Source organism: Budorcas taxicolor, chromosome 6 (genome assembly GCF_023091745.1).
Source record: "Budorcas taxicolor isolate Tak-1 chromosome 6, Takin1.1, whole genome shotgun sequence".
Taxonomy (NCBI): Eukaryota; Metazoa; Chordata; class Mammalia; order Artiodactyla; family Bovidae; genus Budorcas; species Budorcas taxicolor.
Genome location: NC_068915.1, coordinates 116,091,080 through 116,110,072, shown reverse-complemented (window position 1 = coordinate 116,110,072; position 18,993 = coordinate 116,091,080). Strand labels below are relative to the sequence as shown.

At 66.2% G+C, this 18,993-nt stretch overlaps 1 protein-coding gene across 2 annotated transcripts; it reads right to left on the bottom strand.

Moving 5' to 3' along the window:
* Window positions 1-624: 624 nt before the first annotated feature.
* On the bottom strand, window positions 625-14,308 carry MXD4 (MAX dimerization protein 4). Of its 2 annotated transcripts, XR_008199589.1 has the most exons (7): window positions 14,195-14,308; window positions 14,004-14,103; window positions 10,511-10,540; window positions 5,043-5,157; window positions 4,043-4,205; window positions 3,231-3,868; window positions 625-2,646 (listed from the first exon to the last, which is right to left on the bottom strand). XR_008199589.1 is itself a non-coding variant. In XM_052641715.1 (6 exons), exons 1-6 carry the CDS (start codon window positions 14,256-14,258, stop codon window positions 3,711-3,713), a joined length of 630 nt encoding a protein of 209 aa, XP_052497675.1. In that variant the 5' UTR covers window positions 14,259-14,308; the 3' UTR covers window positions 625-3,710. The 2 variants fall into 2 exon arrangements, 1 of the variants encoding a protein (XP_052497675.1); XM_052641715.1 differs by having other exon boundaries at window positions 625-3,868.
* Window positions 14,309-18,993: the final 4,685 nt, after the last annotated feature.

The window sequence follows — 18,993 nt, the reverse complement described above, 5'->3', positions numbered from 1 at the left end:
GCAGACCTCAGGGAGCCACCTCACTGGGCTGCGGCCAGCCGGGATCGCAGGCCGGGTTCCCAGGAAAGCCCCACCCCAGCTCTCCACCCCTGGGGGTGCTCTTCCTCCTGGGGTGCCTCTGCTGGGGCCTCACACCCCCACCTGCACAACAGGGCATTCTGGAGACACCGAGGCCAGGTCCCGGGGCTTCTCCCAGAGCTGCCCTGAGCCAGTGGCCGCCATGCGCGAAGGGCTCATGACAGGGCGGCGGCTGAGGCGCCGGCAACGCTCAGCTGGCCGGCCTGGGACACCCTGAGGGCCCCCCTGTCCCAGGGCAGTGCCCCAGCCCCAGGGGCCGAGTCTGAGGCTGGCAGCAAGACCTCCCGCCTGGCAAACAGACCCAGGATGGCAGGGGGATGGCTTCCACCTCAGCCCCACCTTCACCTCCAGGGGACGTCCAGGGAGGCAGCTCTGACACTGGTCCCAGAGGCCGGCTCCTAGGAAGGGGAGGCCCGTGGTCTGCAGGGTCTCCCAGAAAGCCGAGGCTCCTGATACGGTGGTGAGGACCGCCGAGGCCGCCCAGGGGACTGGGGAGGGAAGCCCAACACAGGGATGGAAAGAACGGGAAGACAGAGAGGTGAGGTATAAAAATCTGTATTTATGTTACAAAGACAGAACGCACAGCACAGTCCCTCCCGGTGAACAGGCTGGGGGGGCAGCCCTCTCTTTCCAGCGAGGATCTTGTTACATGCCCACTCGGCCAGCACCAGGCCCCCTGGGCGGCATCCCCTGATCCCCTACTCTGGCGCGGAACCTGCCCTGTGTCCAAGACATGGCTGGGTAGGTGTGGGGTCAGAGTCCTGCATGCATGCAGTGGGGGGGCCCGGGTGAGCTGGCCCCGCAAGAGACAGGGGTGGGCAAGTGGGGGAAGCCTGCCTCACCCAGCACATGGGGTTGCCCGGAGCCCCACAGGAGACGGGGGCCTTCAAGACCGAAGCCAGGCAGGCGCACAGCCCTGTCGCCAGGGAGGCGAGCTGGGCGCCACGCTTCGAGACCCGCCCTGCATGGGGACGGCCAGGGACGCACCGGTGGCGGTGGGGGGGGCCTTCCTACGGCCTCCCCAGCCAGTGGAGCCTGGGACGAGGCGCAGGGGCTGCCTCACGCCGTGAGGGGGTGCACCCAAACCCGAGCCCAGGCTTCCAGGATCTCAGACACCAAGAGCCACGTGGGCGTGAGAGCAAACGGAGGAAGGGTGCAGGCAAACCCCACCCCGGGCCCTGTTCTGGTCCCAGTTGCTTTCTACAGACCCAAAGACACTCAGGTTTGCTCTTAACGACCCTGTGGCCCCCCCTGGCCACCAGTGCAGGAGGCCGGGGAGGGGAGGGCACGTGAGCAGCTCCAGCACAGACCCTCACTGGCATCTGCCGGTGGCGAGGAGTGACATTTGGGGCCCCAGCATACCTGGGTGGCCAGTGAGGCCAACCCGCCCACCCCCCCGTGCTCGGGGGAACCATGGCCTACAAAGTCACAGGCTGAGCGTCTCCCAGCCAGGAAGGTCAGCTGAGGCCACAATGGTCACCTGGGGAGAACTCTGCCGGCCAGAGCAGAACATCTCCTGGGGGTAGCGGGTGAGGATGGGGGTGGCTGGAGAACTGATGTTCTAAAATTCAGAACACAGAGCTCTCCAGGGGCCTGCAGGTGCATGTCCTAAGGAAGGCTCTTAACTGTGGGTGATCCTGCCCTGCTCCGAGGGTCTGGGGTCCTTGCGAGGAACGCTCAGTGGATGAGCTCAGGCAGACGGGAAGCCCCTCTGGCCACACTGGGCCGGAGAGGAGCTGGAAGGAGGCACCAACAGCACAGCTTGCCTTGCAACTGCCACGACATGGAGCAGTGCCCCAGGCACCTGCACGGCCCCCGCCTCGAGCCTGCTCCCCACCACCCCCCCAGGCCCCTGGGGGGCAGGTTCTGCGCCAGAGTTGTCTCCTAGGACCCCTTTGTGCCTCAGCAGGCCACCCTCCTGGGGTAGACCAAGTTCCCCACCCCCTCCCCGCCGCAATCTGGAAATTGGCTACAACGCACAAGACAGAGGGGCAGACACTACTGTGAGTCAGCCCACAGCCCCCCACCCAAATATTGCTGTGTGGTCCCCGGGGACAAAAGGCCAGGAGAAGCCTCCTAATGCCCAGGCCTGTCCACCCAGGGTGAACGCTTGTCTTCAGAAGCTGCCAGTGTCTGACATCCGGAGTCCTTGCTCAGGGTGGGGAGAAGGGAGGCTTCAAGCTGGGTACAGGAAGGAACCTACTTTTCAGGTTAGCGGCGACCCCCCACCCCAGACCCTAGGAGGTCAGACTGCGCAGCGGGGGAGGGGGGTCGGGAGGACCACAGGTCACAGCCCCTCCCGCCAGGAGACAGAACGGAACCCTGCCGCCGCACAGCCCCCAGGCCAACCTGGCCAGGCAGTCTCGCTCCTAGGGGGCTTGGCTGCGGGGAGAGGGCCAGGAGGGCACCTGGGGGCGTCCCGTGAGCCACGCGGGAGATGCTGGTGGTGGCGGTCGGGGTGGGGCCAGACACGGGGCACAAGGCACACTTGGACGACGGTGACAGACGGACGAGTCCCTGAGACGCTGGGTCGCTCCCACCCCTCAGCAAACAAGGACACGATAACGGCTAGGAAAATAGAGTAGAAAAAATCTCGTACAGGAAATAGGCGGCACACAGCGACAGCGGCCGAGTCAGCAGAGCGCTTTCTCTTTAAAAGTGTTTCTCCTTCGTTTTGGGGGAAAAGCTTCTCTCCCAGGAGCCCTGTTCTGGGCCCCTGGGAAATGCAGCAACATTTTGCTTGGTGGTGTTTTAAAGTGAGGTGAGAGAGCCTCTGAGGACCCAGTGGTTTCGACTCCCAGCCCCCGCTGGGAGGAGTGCCTGCCCTGTGCAGTCTGGGCAGGTGGGCTGGGGGTGGGAGGGGGGACCAGGCACAGGCCAGGGGCTGGCATTCGCCCGACTGACCCCTGAAGGCCCCGGGACGTGTGCCCTCTGGGTCCAGGGACCACCTCTGTCTGCATGTATGCATGTGTGTGCGAGCAGGCGTGTGTGCCTAGGTGCGTGCGTGTGCACATTTGAGGGTCCTAAGAACAGAGCAGAAGCCGCCCAAATCAGGGTGGGGTAGCCTGGCAGCCCCCCCGGAAGCCCAGCCCTGGCTCCTGACGCCTGCAGGTGCAAAGGCTGCCGCCCACCCACGGTCCCAGGGTGCTCACCCGAGTCCCGCCCTTCACGGATCCCTCCGTCCACGCCTCAGGAGCGTACGTGGACCAACAGACAGATGGACGGATGGACGAAGAGCCACGCTTCCTTCCTCGGTCCACTCCTTTCTGCTGGGATCCGGGGTTGGGGTCTGAGCTCCCCGTGGTGGTCATTAAGCCCCTCACACGGCGCCCGCCGAGGTTTGCAGCAATGACATTTAATACTTCTGGAATGATTGGGTATCTGAGAACACGCGGTGGGCGGCTATGCTGGACTCCCGGATGTGGGAGCTGGGCCCCGCCTCCCGAAGGGGTCCCTGCCCGGGTGGGAGGAGCGGGCGGCACGGCGGGCCCTGACCGGCAGGCGGGCAGCCCGGGCGGCGGCGGAGCTTCCAGAATGGCACAGCAGTGGGCCCGTGGAGAGGCTTCAAGGACCAGAGGGTCGATGCGCTCGGCCGGGCGGGTGAGCGGGCCGAGGAGCGGGGAGGGCAGCGCCTACGAGAGGCCAGGGCGGCCGGGCCGCCTGCAGGGGGGCCCGAAGCTGCCGTGGCTGCAGCCGCCGCCCCGCAGGCTGTAGTGGTCGTCCACATCACTGCTGCTGCCCACACTGTCCAGCTCGCCGGGGCCAAACTCCATGCCCTCGACGTCCACTTCTGCGGAGAACGGACGGGGCGGGTCAGCGCCGGGCCCCCGAAGGGCCCTCCACTGTCCCTGACCCTCGGGGCACCCGGCCTAGCTTCCTCATCCCATCCCGGGGGCCACACCTTGAGTAAGCGCCGCCCCCACCCCGCGGCTGCCAGCCGGCCAGCCCCCCAGCCCAGGCCCACCTTGCTCCGAGTCGTCGGTGGAGACGGCGGAGCCCGTGCTGTCGGTGCGCACGCGCTCCAGGCTCTGCGCCGACAGCTGCTCCAAGCGCCGCTTCAGGAAGCGGTGCTCCCGCTGCAGCTGCTCCTTGATGCTCAGCGCCCGCCGGTCCTGCTCCTCCAGTTTCTGGGGGGGGCGGGGGGGGGGGCGGGGCCGAGCTATGAGCCTGGGGGTGGGGGGTGTGCCCCAGGGCAGCCAGCCTGGGCAGACCCAAAGGCCTGATGCACGCCTCCTCACCGCCCCCCACCCCCAGCCCTCAGCCCCAGCCCTTTGCTCTGCGTCTGCTGACCACCTCTAGAAGGCCCACGGCCACCAGCCAGCTTGACCAAACCAAGTCACGAGTGGGCTTGGAGCCTGGGACAGCGCTACCCAGCCCTGGCCTGGCACTCCAACTCAGACGACACCCTGCCTGCACAATCTGGCGGCCGCATGCCTGCCTGCCCTCTGCACACCTCCCAGGGCACAGAGCCGCGGCCTCTCCGTGAGGGCCCCAGGGCATCAGCTGAGTCCCCTTGAGACCCTGCATGGGGGAGCTCACACCCACACCATTGGAGGCCCCTGCGGGAGGACTGAACCCACCCTGGTGGGTCCCCAAACCCACCTCAAGGCGGGTTTGGGGACCACCCACCTCAAGGTCCCCCATCTTAAGGTGTGCAGTCTTAAGGCCTCGAGGGCCAGCCCCTGGCAACGTCTCACTCAGCCCACACCCCAGTGCCAGCTCCTGGAGACCAACCCCTATGCCTGCCAGAGCCTCTTCCCACGCCAGGGCCTTAGGGGGCAATCTACAGCCCACCCCCCAACCCACGCCCCACAGAACCCAACCTGCACCCGCCATGGCTGAGCCCCTCACCCACCAGAGACCACGAGCCCCCGTGGAGCCCCTGCCGGGCGGCCCACAGCCCATCCTCAGGCCCCGGGGCCCCTCCCCAGGGTGGCGGGGCCGTGAGGAGGCACCTTGCTCACCTTGATGTGCATCTTGGCGCGCTTCAGGAGGCTCAGCGTGGTGTGGCGGGTGCTGTCCGGGCCCAGGGGCACCAGCTGCTTGAGCTGCTCCAGGTAGAGCCGAAGTTTGGCTCGTCTGAAAGACCCAAAGACATGACGGGTCAGGCAGAGGCAGCTCAGCCCGTGGGGCAGGTCAGCAGAACAGACTGAGGGCTCGGGGGACAAGGGGGGCGGGGGGCCAGCAGATTTCTGCACAGACCTGCCTGCCCAGGGCCGCTTCCGGGTGCCTCTCCCAGCCCAGCTGGCAGCGCCCCCAGCCCCCTGGCACCCATGGCCCACCAGAAGCCCCAGTGGAGGGGAGCCAGCACGGTCCTTGGGGCCCCAATGCTGCCACCAGGCTCCGAGAGCCCCGGCTCCCCTGCTGTCCCCTCGCTCCACGGTGGGGCCCAGAAGCCTCGTGGAGACAACTCGAAGGAGGAGAAGCCAGGACGCCCCTGACGAGCTCTCCACCCCCGCCTTGCCAAGCACAGGGTGCTCCCTGGGCACTCTCATCACCATGGCAACGTGAGTCCATCCGGGTCGGGGAAGGCCACGGACAAGCCCCCCACCCGCGTCCGGGACCCCTTCAGAAACCGCCTCGCCCTAGATGCTGTCCCTGTGTCCACGCAGGCGAACACAGTCTCCTCACGAAACCCTAAGACCCAACAGCATCCGCCCAGGCTGGGGCCTCGGGCGAGGAGCCGTGACCTGGAAGCACCCTTCTTCTCCAGCTCCTCTCGTCGGGGGCGGGCGGCCAGGCTCACCGTCAAAGCACGCTGATGGCCGGGGCCTCTGCTACGTCCACGTGCCCATTGGAGGCCATGCAAGCCACCCAAGTGGTTTTCAAACCAAGCTGCCCGCTCAGCCGACACTCTCAGGAGAGGGACGAGGGCAGGTACGCCCAACCCCAGCCAGGCCCTGCCACCCCGCTGCCCCGCCATCGTCAGACCCAGCACACACGACCCCCTCCTCAGGCGCCAACCATGGCAGCTCCACCTTTCAACGCCCTCGTTCCAAAGCCAGTTTCCCTCAGACTCTGGAAGGAAAGTGGGCCACGATGGCCATGTCCCTTGGACAGAGAGGAGCCCCAAAGTGCAGAGACAGAGGGCGCAAGAGTCCCCCCCACCGCCGTGATAACAGCCCCACCTCATGGGGGGAGGGCTGACCCAGCTGCTAGGGCCAGTCACCCACGTCCACACAGCACCGTCCTGCAGACCAGCCCCTTGCCAGCTGGCACCCCAGCCCCAGGCAGCAGGGCCTAGAGTTCCCCAGGTGAACTCGAGCTTGACCTTAGAAAGAACATCCACAACACGGGACTGAGGCTGAGCTCAGTCCCCAGGCCGCCCGGAGCAGGGCCGTGGGCACCGGGGCTGTGAGAGGGGCCCGCAGCAGGCCTACAGCCCGACAGCCTCCGGCCCCAGTGAACAGCTTCACGCACAAGCACGGCTTGTAAGACCCCTGGGGCCCCCTGACCTGCCACCTGCAGCCAGCTCACGAGTGGGGCTCCCCATCCACTCAGGCAAATGGCCACGCTTACAATCCACCATCTGAGTACACACGCAGTACGTGATCTTTTGTGGAAAACCAGAAGGTGCAAATCCAAAGGAAAAAAAGTGAATGAAAAGGACCCCCCATGTTCCGCCACCCAGAGGCAACCACGTCATCTGAGGGTACTCCACGTTTCGATGCCACGAGCAGAGAGGGCGTGTCAGCAGACAGAGCAGCCTGTGTGACAAGTGACCCAAGAAACAACCGAAAAATAAAGCGGTAACTGCACACGAGACTCCACAGGACAGAGGGAAGAGCAGGAAGCACGCGTCTCCACGTGACGTGGTTTTGTGCGTCCTTTTCTAGCTTTCGGGTTCTCTGTGCTAAAAAGCCACATATCACTTTTACAATCGAGGAAAGACACATTTGTACAAGGAAGAAAAAACACAGGTGAAAGACAAGTGACAGCGGGAAAATATCTGCAGCGCACATACAAGACAAGCAGTTAGTATTCGTGACGTCTTCAGCTCGCACACGTCAAAAACAAAAAGAGGAGTACCTTTGCACAAAAACAGGCAAAGCACACACACAGGCAAGTTGCCGAGCGTGAACGGCTGACCTAACAAAACCGACACTGCCTCACTGCGGCCTAGAAAGGACTCGCCCAGGAGGTGCTGATGTGGGCTGAAGTAGAAAAGGCGTGACTCGCTGTTGGGCTGCCCAGAGGGCACTCACGGCCTCCTTGGTGAGGTGGCAGTTCTGAAGGGCCACCAAGGCGGCTCAACCCTCAACCGGCATTTCTAGGTCCAGAATTTGGCCCCATGAATCCATCTCCACCTCCATACCCACAAGACCCGACCCAACCCTACGGCAGTACCGTCTGTGCTTCCTGGAGAGCCATCACGAAGCACCCCGTGGGCGCCCAGGACACAGGCAGACCGCACGCAGGCGTCGGGGACAAAGTCCAGTTACGAAATAGTGGGTGGCAAGGTTCCGCTCCCATCCCCGAGGGCCACGTGGGGGAGGGCGGCAGGCTCGGCACCCAGCTGCCCAGGATGCTGCCCCTGGGGTGGGGCATGGGGGCTGGGGGTCCATGCTTGCCCACGACGTCCGTGAACAGAGTTCTTTAGAAGTCAGAAAAAAGTCTCTCAAGAGGCAAGGAGAAGCCGCTGGCTACAGCCACGCCATGCTCAACTCAGGATGAACTGTCCAGCCAGCCCCCAGACAGGGAGCATCCAGCTGGGCCGCAGGGCCAGCAGTGGGGCCCTGGGCAGGCCCCAGTGTCTATCCCTGTGGGCAGCGGGCCTCCCCCCACCTCTCGGAGCCAGAGGGATGTGCCAAGGAGCCGGGCAGCACTGGGATAGGCCCAGCCTGCCTCAGGAGCTGCTACAGAGCCAGGCCCTCCGCCAGTGCCCTGCGGCTGCACCCGGCTCTGAACATCCGCCGCTTCCTGCAGGAACCCAGTGTGGACCGGCAGGCAGACCCGCACGACTGCTTACTGCTAATGGCAGCTCCTGCCCACAGCTCAGCCCCCGACGCAGGCCCTACCAGCTTGTCTCTGAAAGTCCCGCTCTTCACCAGGCGCCCCGGGCCCGAGGGACAGGGTGGCCGCCCTCTGAAGTGCCCCAGACCTGGCTCCAGGGCAGAGGCGACGTGGACAGTGACCCTCAGACCCTCGGGGCCTGAGACGGGGGACAAGCAGCCCACTCTCCCTGTCTCCCTACACTGACTGCTATGAGGGGGCAGAAGGCCTGGTGGGGCTGCACCAGGCAGATGGGGGCAGCTGCCCTGCAGACCTCCCATGCAGGGACCCACGCGCAGGAGCCAAATAACTACACCCACGCTAAGGAGACAAGAGGTGAGCAGGGCTCCACCCAGGGCCCCAGGCTGGCCTTTCGGGTGGGGACTGCCCCACTGTGGGGTATCGAGGAGCCCCTCTCCCCTACAAAAGCGAAAGCCTGGACCTGAGCCACTGCGGCCCAGTCACCGGGGTCAGAAGCCGAGCTCTGGCCCTGGAAGGTTGGCCGGACCTGCTGTCTCTGCGGAGGGGACAGAGGAGGAGCTGGGCAGGCTGGGTGGGCTAAAGGGGCCGTTGGCTCAGAAGTCTGGGGAGCGGAAGCCCACTGGCCCAAGGTGGCACACCTCCAGGGAAGCCAGCATCCAGGGAAGATGACCCCCAGATGCTTCCTGCCTTCCCAGGGACAACAGGCGGCCCTTCCTGTGGCCAGCAGCCAAGCGCATCCGGCACCAGCCCCAGGCAGCCACAGGCCGAGCCACAGCTGAGGTCCCCCACACGGTCCCCAGCTCCAGGACTCTGGGCTCCTCAGAGCTGACCACGCCTGCCTTCGGGCCAGCCAGGAACAGAGGCCCCTGCGCTGGGCTGGGCAGGGGGACACACGAAGACCCCAGGCTGCCCACCACCCCACCCCTGTCTCAAAAGGGCCCCCAAGGGCCCAGCCTCAGGCCTGGCTCTGGGAGAAGGAGGCTGAAGCCAAGGCCAGGGTCAAGGGGTGGCTGCAGGGGTCAAAGGCCAGCCCTCGTCCGCCTCCTCCTCCTCCTCCTCCGGCTGCCATGTCCTCGTTGCTCACCCTCCTCCGTCGTCATCCCCCTCTGTCTGTGCTGGGGGGCTGTTCTCCAGGTACCACCCCAGGAAGCCTTCCCCAGGGCACCCCCCACCCCACCCGCCCAGGCTCCAGGCCCCAGTCAAGCCTGGCCGTCTCTTCTGGCTGGGGAGCCACCCGGGGCCAGGCGGGCTCTCTCAGGAACCCCCCAAACGCACAGGAGCGATCCAGGAAGCGCAGCTCCTCCAGAGAACACGGTGTCCTGTCCCCACTCAGCGCCTGCCCAGCAAAGTCCCCGATCCCAGGGGGCGGAAGCTGGTGCTGCTGTGGGCGTAGGCGTGGGGTTGGGGACACACGGAGAGCCAGCCGAGCTCCAGAGCGAGCTGCGACTGCCCACCTCGCGTGCAGACCCCCAGCCCCACCCCACTCCAGGCCGAGAGAGCAGGGAAGAACCGGCCCGTCCGAAGATGAAAGCAAAGGTCAGGAGAGAGCTACCGCTCACGTCCCCGGGGAGTCCGGGGCTCCTGGACACACGCATGGCTCCCCGTCGGTCCTGCTGGGGTCGGTCACAAGGACACCTGCCCCAGAGGCCGAGCCTGGCCAGGCCTGCTTCCCCCTGCAGAGGGAGGCCTGCAGCCGGACCGCAGGCCGGGGCCAGCCAGGGGCCGGAGGGCCAGCGTAGGGCACAGGGCCTGGAGTTCATCGGGGCTGGGGAGACAGCCTCTCCAGGCCACCGTGCTGCCCTCCTCACCACAGGCCCCACGCTCCTCAGAGGAGGACCAGAGCGGGCCCAGCTCTGTGGCCAGCAGGTGGGCATGAAGCAGGCCTCCCCCGGATCCTGCCCAGGGCAGAGCTTCCCACCAGGCCCACGTGGCCAGGCCCTGGCCGCCCACCCCACCGCTGGTGGACCACTTGGAACTCCTTGGAAGTCAGGCCCCAAGGCGCCCGGGGCCCCCAGACCGAGTGGGCCAAACGTTCCCGGTAGGTGGGCAGCATCATAAAGGCTTAAGAAGCTGCTCCCAGAAGGGTTCGCACACCCCAGAAGAGATGGGCTCCTCCTCCAGGGAGCCGGCCCTCACTGACACACAGCACACAGGGCTCCACCCCAAGTCCCTGACCCTCCACAAAGACCCCCTGCTTCTGGATCCCCCAGCCTGAGCTCCCAAGGGCAGGAAGGACCTGGAGCCCCAGCTCCGCCGTCTGGCTTAGCAGAACCGGGGAGCAGAGCCCAGCCGCCTGCACTCCCCGGACAAGGGCCCGCCCAGCAGTGTGCCAAGCCGGGCTGGGAGGCAAAAGGCAGGGAGAGGGGGTGAGGGGTGGCTGCAACGCCCCTGCGGCAGAAGGGGAGGTGGGATGAGCCAGGAGGTTCACACGGGGGTGGTGGGGGGGGAGGCCGCTTACCTGTGCTTCTCTAGCTCATTGTGTGAGGACCTGTTTGGAGAAACAGAGACAGAGCTCACTTCACTGCCCACCGCCAGGGCGTGGGGGTGCAGGCCCCGCCCGGAGGCCCGGAGACCTTGCAGACGGCACAGGAAGGGTCTGGGCCTCAGGAAGGCGAGGGCTGGGGCAGGCGAGCAGCGGCTGACTGGAAGCTGGGGAAACTCACCCCCGGTGACCAAGAGACAGAGGGGTGCTGCCGTGTCCAGGGTGCCCAGCCAGCAGGAGGGCCTGGGCCCCTTCCAGAGCCGCAGGACAGGCCGGCGGAGCAGCAGCAGCCAGCCCTGGGACTGACCACCCTCTGTTCCCAAGGCGGCCGGGCACTGAGCCACCTGCGTCTTCAGCTGCCCACTCCCCGAGGCCAGCAGGGCACTGAGAGCCACCTGGGCTGGCACAGAAGGCCAAGTGCTGGCCGGCAGACACAGAGGCCAAGCCTGGGGACCTATGCACCCCAGCCCAGCATCACCAGCCAGGGCACCGCCCCACCCCATCCGGCTCACACAGCCGCAGGCTCACAGCTCGCCATTCCCACAGGGACGCCCGGCGAGCAGAGTGGTCCCGGGCCAGGGGGTATCAGCCCAGAAGGCAGCCTCTGAGACATGAGTGCTTCTGGGCTGGCGAGGAGACTGAGGCCGGCCCTCTGCTTTCCTGCAGGGCTGAGGCCTGGGAGGACCGGCCTCTCTGGGGCTGGCGGCCCCCTCTGCTGCCCAAACCCTGCTGCCTTAGGATGGAAGCACAGAGTCCCAGCACCAGAGAGGGCAGGGCTGTGGTAATGCCCTGCGGGACGCATGGAATGCCACCAAGCTCCCGGATTCAGGCCACCCTCTGTGTCCAGGCAGGAAGGCGGCAGGCCAGCTGGGGCCCTGAGGCTCCCCGGGCGGCTTCACGAGTGGGCAGAGGACCCAGGCCACCTCGGAGCCCAACCAGATGGGCCCCGGGCCCACGCCCCGCTCCCTCCCGGAGCCCCGCCACCTCTGCCCACCCACCCTCACCCTCCTGCTTCGGGAGCCCGGGGTCAGGTGTCTCCCATCCCGACCCCATGGGCTCACCCGTCCGGCCTGTCCCTGCCACCTGCCACGGCTCGGTGTCCCAGCACAGCCCCACGGGCCCAAGGCCTCCTCTCCTCCCACCCGGGCAGCTGGCTCCCGGGCCGCCCTGTGGAGCCTCAGAACCTCCACGTTCCAGGGCCTCGAGGGCTTCGCTGATCACATGGGCTGGGCAGGGCGCCTCCGAACCTCTGCCAGGGCTGGCGGGCGGGGGCACAGCCGTCAGGCTCCTTGCTGGCCTGGACGGCAGCCCGGCGCTGCGGATCTGTGGGTCTGCTCACTCGTAAGGGGCGTGAGGGGCGGCCAGTGTCCTTCGGCGAGGGGCCTGGTGGCCTGACCCTCACGGACGGAGGCAGCGCTGCTCGGGCAGCCTGGGCACACAGAGGGGCCAAAGCCCTCCTGAGGCTCTCCCCTCGTCCCCGATGCTTGCAGAGCCCTGTGGGGAGATTGTCACTTGGGTCCCAGGATCACAGCAGCCTGGGGAGGGGAGGGACTGCCTGCCTAGGGCCCTGCTAGGTGGGTCCTTGCTATCACCACTGGCTCCTCCCTTTAACCCCTGGAAGGAACCACTCTTGTGCCCACCTCCCTGTAGGACCGGATCCCTGACCAGGGGCCAGCTCCTGTCCCCTCCTGCTGAACCAATGCCCCTTCCAGTAGCCCCAGCAATGGTGGGGGTCACCGTATCCCCTCCGCCCCCACGCACTGCCCTTCTGCTCCACCTCCCAGGCCTCGTCCTGGTCCCCTCTGTGCCCACCCCTTCCCCCACCTAAGGGGGGCACAGGCCTTGCACGCGTGCAGCTGCCCCGCCAGGTCAGGCCGTTGCATCCTGTGCCCTGAGCCACCCTGGCCGCTGGTCTGGGCTGCCCGATGCCCTGCTGGACCAGGACAGCCAGGCGGGGCATCCTGGGAGCCCTGGGGTGACTAAAGCACGGGGCTCCCCCAAGAGGAGCAGCAGGGCGGCGCACCCTGCCTCAGAAGGCCCTCTGGGTCGCTCCCGAGTGCCCTCGAGGTCTCCACCCCAGCAAAGCACTGGGGGCAGAGGGCCCACCTTGGAACAGGAGCCCTAGAGACGGGAGGGCGCCCCTAGCAAATGGTTCAATCTCCTGTGCCGCCCTTTCCTCGGCTCCAGAGATAAAAATAACATCTCCTTCATGGGGCTGGGTGGCCGTTAACTAGCACGTGCAGGAGAGCCCTAGCTATGCTCTTGGTTACTGGCTTTGGGTATCCGAGCCAGAGGACTGAAAAGTCACCGCCCAAAGTTTTCCATGGGTGGCAGGGCGCGTGGGACAGTGGGAACCAACAGCGCGGGCCTGGCTGGCTCACCGAAGAGCCCTGAGGCGCTGCTGCCCCTCCACCCGCACACGCTCTGCCCCAAACGGTCCCCAGTAGGGCACCCGGGGCTGGGACTCAGAAGCATGTGCAGCTAGAACAGATGGAGACCTCACCGCTTTCTTGCCAGGCCCAGGGCGCCAGGACGTCACAGGAGATGGGTCCCTGTGCCAGCCTTTCTGTTTCCCAAGAACGAGCAGGCCACAGGAATGAGCCGCACCCTCTGCCAAGAGGCCCCCAAGCCCCCTGGAAGTGCAGCTCCCAACCTGGCGACATGGGCCAGAACCGACATGGACCGCTGGGCAGCCAGAGAGTGGAGTCCCCCAGGGGGCCCTAGCTGAGGGTTCCTTTTCCCACCCAGACACGTGCACCCAGGCTTTCGGGCTTCCTCGCCCTGGGTCCCAGGCCAGCCTGCAGCACACCAGCCTGCAGCCTCTCCCGGCCCCTTAGGAAAAGGGCCTCTGACCCAAAAGACAGGGACCCCGGCACAGATCGCTGGAGTTTCACTTGGGTCAGGAGGCTGGGTGGGAGCGGTGGCCACCGTGTGAGGTACCGGGGGCCCGGGGCAGGGCCTCCAGCCTGCAGATCCCGGGGACCTGGGGGCACTCGGCCCAGCACCCGGGCTCTGCTCTCAGCGGAGATGCAGCCCACCGGCCCGCGGCGGGCAGAGGTCAGGGCCAACGGCCCCACGCTGCTTCCGCACCGAACCTCAGTTTCCCCAGACCCAGGGGGCACCGGCCTGCGCCCCTGACAACTTTCTTCCCGCGCGGTAAAGTCCAGAACAAGCCTGGGGAGGAGAGCCGCCCCGGGAGACCCTGGGCGACGGGCGCTGTACGCGTGGCACTGTTTACGCGAGAGGCCGAGGAGGCGCGGCCCGCGGGGAAGATGGCGACGGGGCGGGCGCGGCCGGCCGGGCGGGGCTGCGGCGGCCCGGGCGCCTCCTCCTCCAGGCGGGCCACCGGGCCGCGCGAGCTAGGGTCGGGCCCGGGGTGGGGAGCGCGCTCCAGGGCAGGCGGGGGGCGTAAAGCGCCGCGGCCCGGGCCGAGGAGGGGGACGCCGCGCGCGCGAGCAGGGGGCGGTACCTGTTGTTCGGGGCCTTGCGCACCAGGCCGGCCGCCTTTGTTTTCTTCCTGGCGAAGTCGCCGTCGAAGGGCAGCACCGACGCGTAGCCGTGCTCGGCCTCTGCGGACAGACGGCGCGGTCAGCGGGCCCCCGGTCCCGGCCCCGCCCGCCCGCCCGCGGTCCGGCCGCACAAAGGGGCGCGGGGCTCTACCTCGGTCCCTGCGCTCCAGGTACTCGGCCGCCTCCAGCAGGATCAGCAGGGAGTTCAGCTCCATCCTCCCGCCTGCCCGCCCCCCGCGTGCGCGCTTCGGGACGGCGGCGGCCGCTGCCCGGCCGGCTCCGCTCGCCGCCCGCCCCGCGCGCCCTGCGGCCCCACTTCCCCAGACGCCCGCGGACTCCCCGAGCGCTCGGCCGCCACCCCTTCGCCTCGCGGCCCTCAAATTGACACATAAGGGCGAGCGGCGGCCGGCGCAGCAAATGGGAGCCGGCGCTCGGGCGGTGGGGGCGGGCCCTGGGCCCGGCCGGGGCCAATGGGAGCCGGCCGCAAGCCTCGGGCGGGGCCGAGAATGTTGACAGCTGCGAGGCTCCGCTCGGATAGGCCCGCCGCGGTAGTAACAATTTAGAAGCCCAAGCTTAGCAACAGCACGTGGGGGCCCGGCCCCCGCGCCCGCTGATTGGAGGCCGGCGTGCATGTTAAGTAGGCGCCTCGCGCCTATTGGCCCAGAGCGGGCCATGTAAAGTAGGGCCGGCGGAGCCAATGGTCGGCCGCGGGGCGCGCGGCCAATGAGGGCGCCGCGGTCGGACGCGTTGCCGAGAGGAAGCGGAGCGCGGCTGGGCCGCCCTCCGCCCGGCCCCCGCCCGAGTGTCCGATGGGGCTCGGGGAGCGATTCGGACACCCCGCCGGTCCGCCAGTCCGCTGGTTCGCGTCCTCTGCGCAGGAACCTGTCGCCCCGAGCCTGCTGCCGCACTGGCTTCGCAGAAGTTCGGGTCCTCGCGGTGTCCTCAGGGGTCTTCCGTGAAGCTGCAAAAAAAAGACAACCCTCCCCGCCAGACACAGCGTGACCCCGGGAAAGGCTCGGGCTTGGAGGAGGGGCATAGACGGTCTGAGCCTAACGGTCAGGCTTTCCTGAGGATCTCAGTGGGGAAACTGAGGCCCACGGCAGGAGGGGTCCCTCAGCGCCGCCCAGTGGACCCTAGGGCGGAAGGAAGAATCTGAGAAAAAGGGGGCAACGCTCTGCCGCCACAGTCTAGACGGGCCCCCATGAGTAGAGAACTTCGTGATCACGTCTGGCCCAAAGGGTGGGGACATTCCTAGAGGCTAGCACTTGTCCCCGCTGGCCACGGAAGGGCTTTCTAGGGAAGAAAATTGCTTTGCCTGGGAGGGGAGCTCTCATCGAGCACCCAGCTGGCTGGCGGGTGGCCCTAGTGACCCCTAACTCTAAGCTGGCCCACAGAAGCAGAACTGGCAGCCTGGGGGTGGGGGGCAGCCCCAGATGGGCCTCATTCTCACTTGATTTTTCCCTCTCAGAGGTTATTGAGATTGTTGGCTTGGGAGCTCCTGCAAGAGGGGCTCTCTGGCTGGAGAGTGGGGTATAAATGACTGGATTCCCCAGTGCTGCTGCCAACGAAAGAGAACAAACACTAAAACTCCAGCACGCGCCGTCCCAGGACCTAGTGACTGTATGTACGCCTTTCCTTGGGCTTCCACATCCCCAGTTTACAGGCAGAAAGGCTGGGAATCCTGAGGACTTGCCAGGGTCTCCCAGCATTCCCAACAGAATGATTAGTGCTGCCAGACATGTGACCCAGGGCTGGTGACACAGGAGCATGGAGACCAAACCACCTCCAGGCCCAGCACAACTTGATTTGAGAAAGGGGGTTAAGAATGTGTGCCTACCCCCACCCCACCCCAGCGAGGAACTTGGAAACTGGCATTAGACAGCCCTGCGTGGACATTAAAACAGCACTTCCAGGGAATTCCCTGGCATTCCAGAGGTTAGGACTCCTGACTGTCACCGCCTAGGGCCCAGGTGCAGCCCCTGCGCTGAGAATGGAGACCCTGCAAGCTGCGGGCAATGTGAAAACACAATGCGAAACACTACCTGGATGTGAGCTCTGGCCCTTCCTGCCCCTGCTCCACAATCACCCCAGGGTCAGGGCGGACCCCTAGCAAGCGCAGAGTGCTGGGCCCTCCACTTAGTTTGGGGGGCAGCCAGGGCTGTGCAGGGTAAAGGAGGGCCGGGGTGCATCGCGGGCTCTGGGGGTTGGAGGCAGGACCCCTGGCTTACCACTTGGTGTTGGCAAGGTCAGGCCACCCCTGGTTATGTGAGGGACGCGCTGCTGGCTGCAGTCCTGAAGCTGCACGTGTGCCAGTGTGACCGCAGCTGCTGGGCCCCCACCTCCCTTCCTGTCGAGGGGCCTGGGGCGCGCTCTGTGCCACAGCGGCAGCACAGGGGCGGAGATGTGACTGCAGGGGTACGCGTGGTCCCCACCTTGCGCCACTGACTACATCTAGGCCTTTGGGGGACCCCCACCCTCAGCCACACCCAGGACGGACCACTTCCCCGTGCCCACGGGGTCCACGCTGCCTGGGTGCCCCGCACAGTGAAGGGTGGATGGGGACGTGGGCCGACTGGTGTGGGCAGAGGCGTCGGGGTCCCATTGTGGGGCTGGGGCGGGGGGCAGCCCCGCAACACCATGTGTGTTGAGCAGTGGATGGAGGGATGGAGAGAGCCAGCAGGAGAAGTGGTCCCACACAGCCGGACCTGCGGCTGTGAGCAAGTCCAGAGCTCCCCGAGGAGAGTCCGAGGCCGCCAGCTGAGGGTGCTGGGGCGAGGGGGAGGATGGATGGGGTGGCCTTGCCCAGGACCCGTCAGGTGTCTGCACGCAGAGCCTCAATGCACGCCACCCCCCTGCCCCGTGGAAGGGGCATTGTAGGCACTGAGGGCTGCCCTGGGTCGGTGCTGGCTGGCCCAGGTCCAAGGATGGCAAGGTGCCACCCTGGGACTGTTCCCTAGAGCAGGTCTCCAGCAGGGCCCAGTCACCTCCTCCAGGCAGCCTTCTCTGAGCCCAGGCTGGGCCAGCAGCCTCCTGGCCTACCCCATCTCCCACGCCTGGCCAGCTCTCCCTACCCCTTCTGTGAAGAGACCTATCCTGTCAGAGTGCGACCCCGCCGAGGCCACACTGGAAGGGAGGAAGCAGGCTTTGGAGGCCTCCTCCCTCTGGGAGTCCAGGCCCCCACCCCTTTCCTTCACTTAGCGTCCAAGACAGGCCCTGGACCATTCCTACCCACCCCAACTCCCCTCCCCTCTCCCAGGCCCCCAGCGGCAACCCCCCAGCCCACATCCCCCTCCCTGCCCCTTCCTCCAAACTCTTTCCCCTGCTGCTCTTAGGAGAAGCCCAGTTCACCTCAGGGCTCCTAGCCTGGGGGGTTCAGGAAGAAGTTGCGGGGCCTGAGTCCAGGAGGCCTTAGGGGTCTGTTGGGTGGGTTTCGTTCGCCACCCCACCCTTGCCTCAGCTTCCCTGCCTCTGAAATGAAAACTACACGCCCCTCTCTGGGCACTGGAGGACCTTAGGAGGAGTCCTGGGGGGAAGCTTGTGAAAGGCTGGCGAACTCGCCACCCCCAGGATCCTGCGAGGGAAGGGCCCCTCGGAAAGACCGTTTCCTAAGTTCTCCCATGCTGACCGGGCCCCAGCTCCCTTGCCCTGGATCCAGTGTCTAACGGCGCCTGTCACCCAGCCCTCAGCCAGCACACACACTGGGGATATGCCTGTGGCTCTCAGAAGAGCGTCGGGAAGCACTGCCCCAGGAGGAGACCGTGTGTGCAGCCCTTCCCCCTCCAGAACCCTCTCTCACACCGCCAGGGTGACCAGGCCCTGTCCTGCCTTCTCTCTCGCCCCCTCGGTCACTGGGTTGGAGTCCTGCTGCCCCCAGTGTCCCCAGGCCCAGTGCTCGGGGGAGGAGGCTGGGAGTGAGCGGTCAGGGCTGGCGCCCTCCCCCAGCCCAGTGCAGACCCCAGGCGGTGGCAGGTTCCAACAGGGACCGAAGCGCAGGGAGACAGAGATGAGCTCTGGGGTCATCTGTCAGGGGCTGGAGGGCCATGCCCAGCCCAGCACGGCGGTCAGCCTGCAAGCCGCCCGCTGTGTGCCAGGACCAGGCGCTAGCCACGGGGGCTTCCGTCACTGGCCCCTCCCCCAAAGCCACCCCAGATTCTTGTCTGGCCACAAGACCTTGGCCAAGTCCCTAAACCTCTCTGAGCCTTGGTCTCCCCAGCGATAAACCGGAGTTGGCAGTAGCGGCCTCAGGTTGTTATGGGGTGCGGTGAAGGCTGCATGGGAAGCCCTGGGAGGCAGTATGCCAGGCGCAGGGCAGGGTCAGGAATGGCAGAGACACCAACATCAGGCCCAAATCAGCAAGCGCTTCTTTCTCTAAAGATCTTTGTACTTCTTGGCTGTGCCTGGTCTTCGTTGCTTCGCGGGCTTTCCTCCAGTTGTGGCGAGTGGGGGCCGCTCTGCAGGTGCGGTGGGCGGGCTTCTCGCGGCCGTGGTCTCCCTTCTGCCGAGCGCAGGCTCAGCAGTCGCGGCGCGCAGGCTTAGTTGCTCCGTGGCACGGGGGCTCTTCCTGGGCCAGGGACCGAACCCGCGTCTCCTGCACTGGCGGGCAATTCTTTGCCACCGAGCCACCAGGGAAGCCCACAAGCGCCTCTCAGTCCGCGCGCTCCACGTAGGGAGACGGGCGCGGGGCCTGGGCAGTCGCAGTCAGCATCAAGTTCGGTAAAAGGGCGCACAGCCGCCCGGGCAAGGGCACGGCGGGCCTTCGAAAGAGTTTAACACTAGGGAAAGCCTTGTCCCCAGCATACCAAAAGACAGCAAAATCAAGATGCGTGAGGATGTAACAAATGTCTGCCTCGTCAGCATGATGTCCATGCCAGTTTTAAATGTAAAATAAGAAAAGAAGCTCATTATACCTGTGAACAATTTGTGGGGTGTATTTGTTTCTCTTTACAGAGT

Excerpts from the sequence above, each read along its gene's own strand:
- MXD4 (XM_052641715.1), bottom strand. The coding sequence starts at position 14,258 with ATGGAGCTGAACTCCCTGCTGATCCTGCTGGAGGCGGCCGAGTACCTG. Across the intron at positions 5,158-10,510 it reads AATGAGCTAGAGAAGCACAG|ACGAGCCAAACTTCGGCTCT; the intron begins GTAAGCGGCCTC and ends TGGGTCTTTCAG. Across the intron at positions 4,206-5,042 it reads GCGCCAAGATGCACATCAAG|AAACTGGAGGAGCAGGACCG; the intron begins GTGAGCAAGGTG and ends CGCCCCCCCCAG.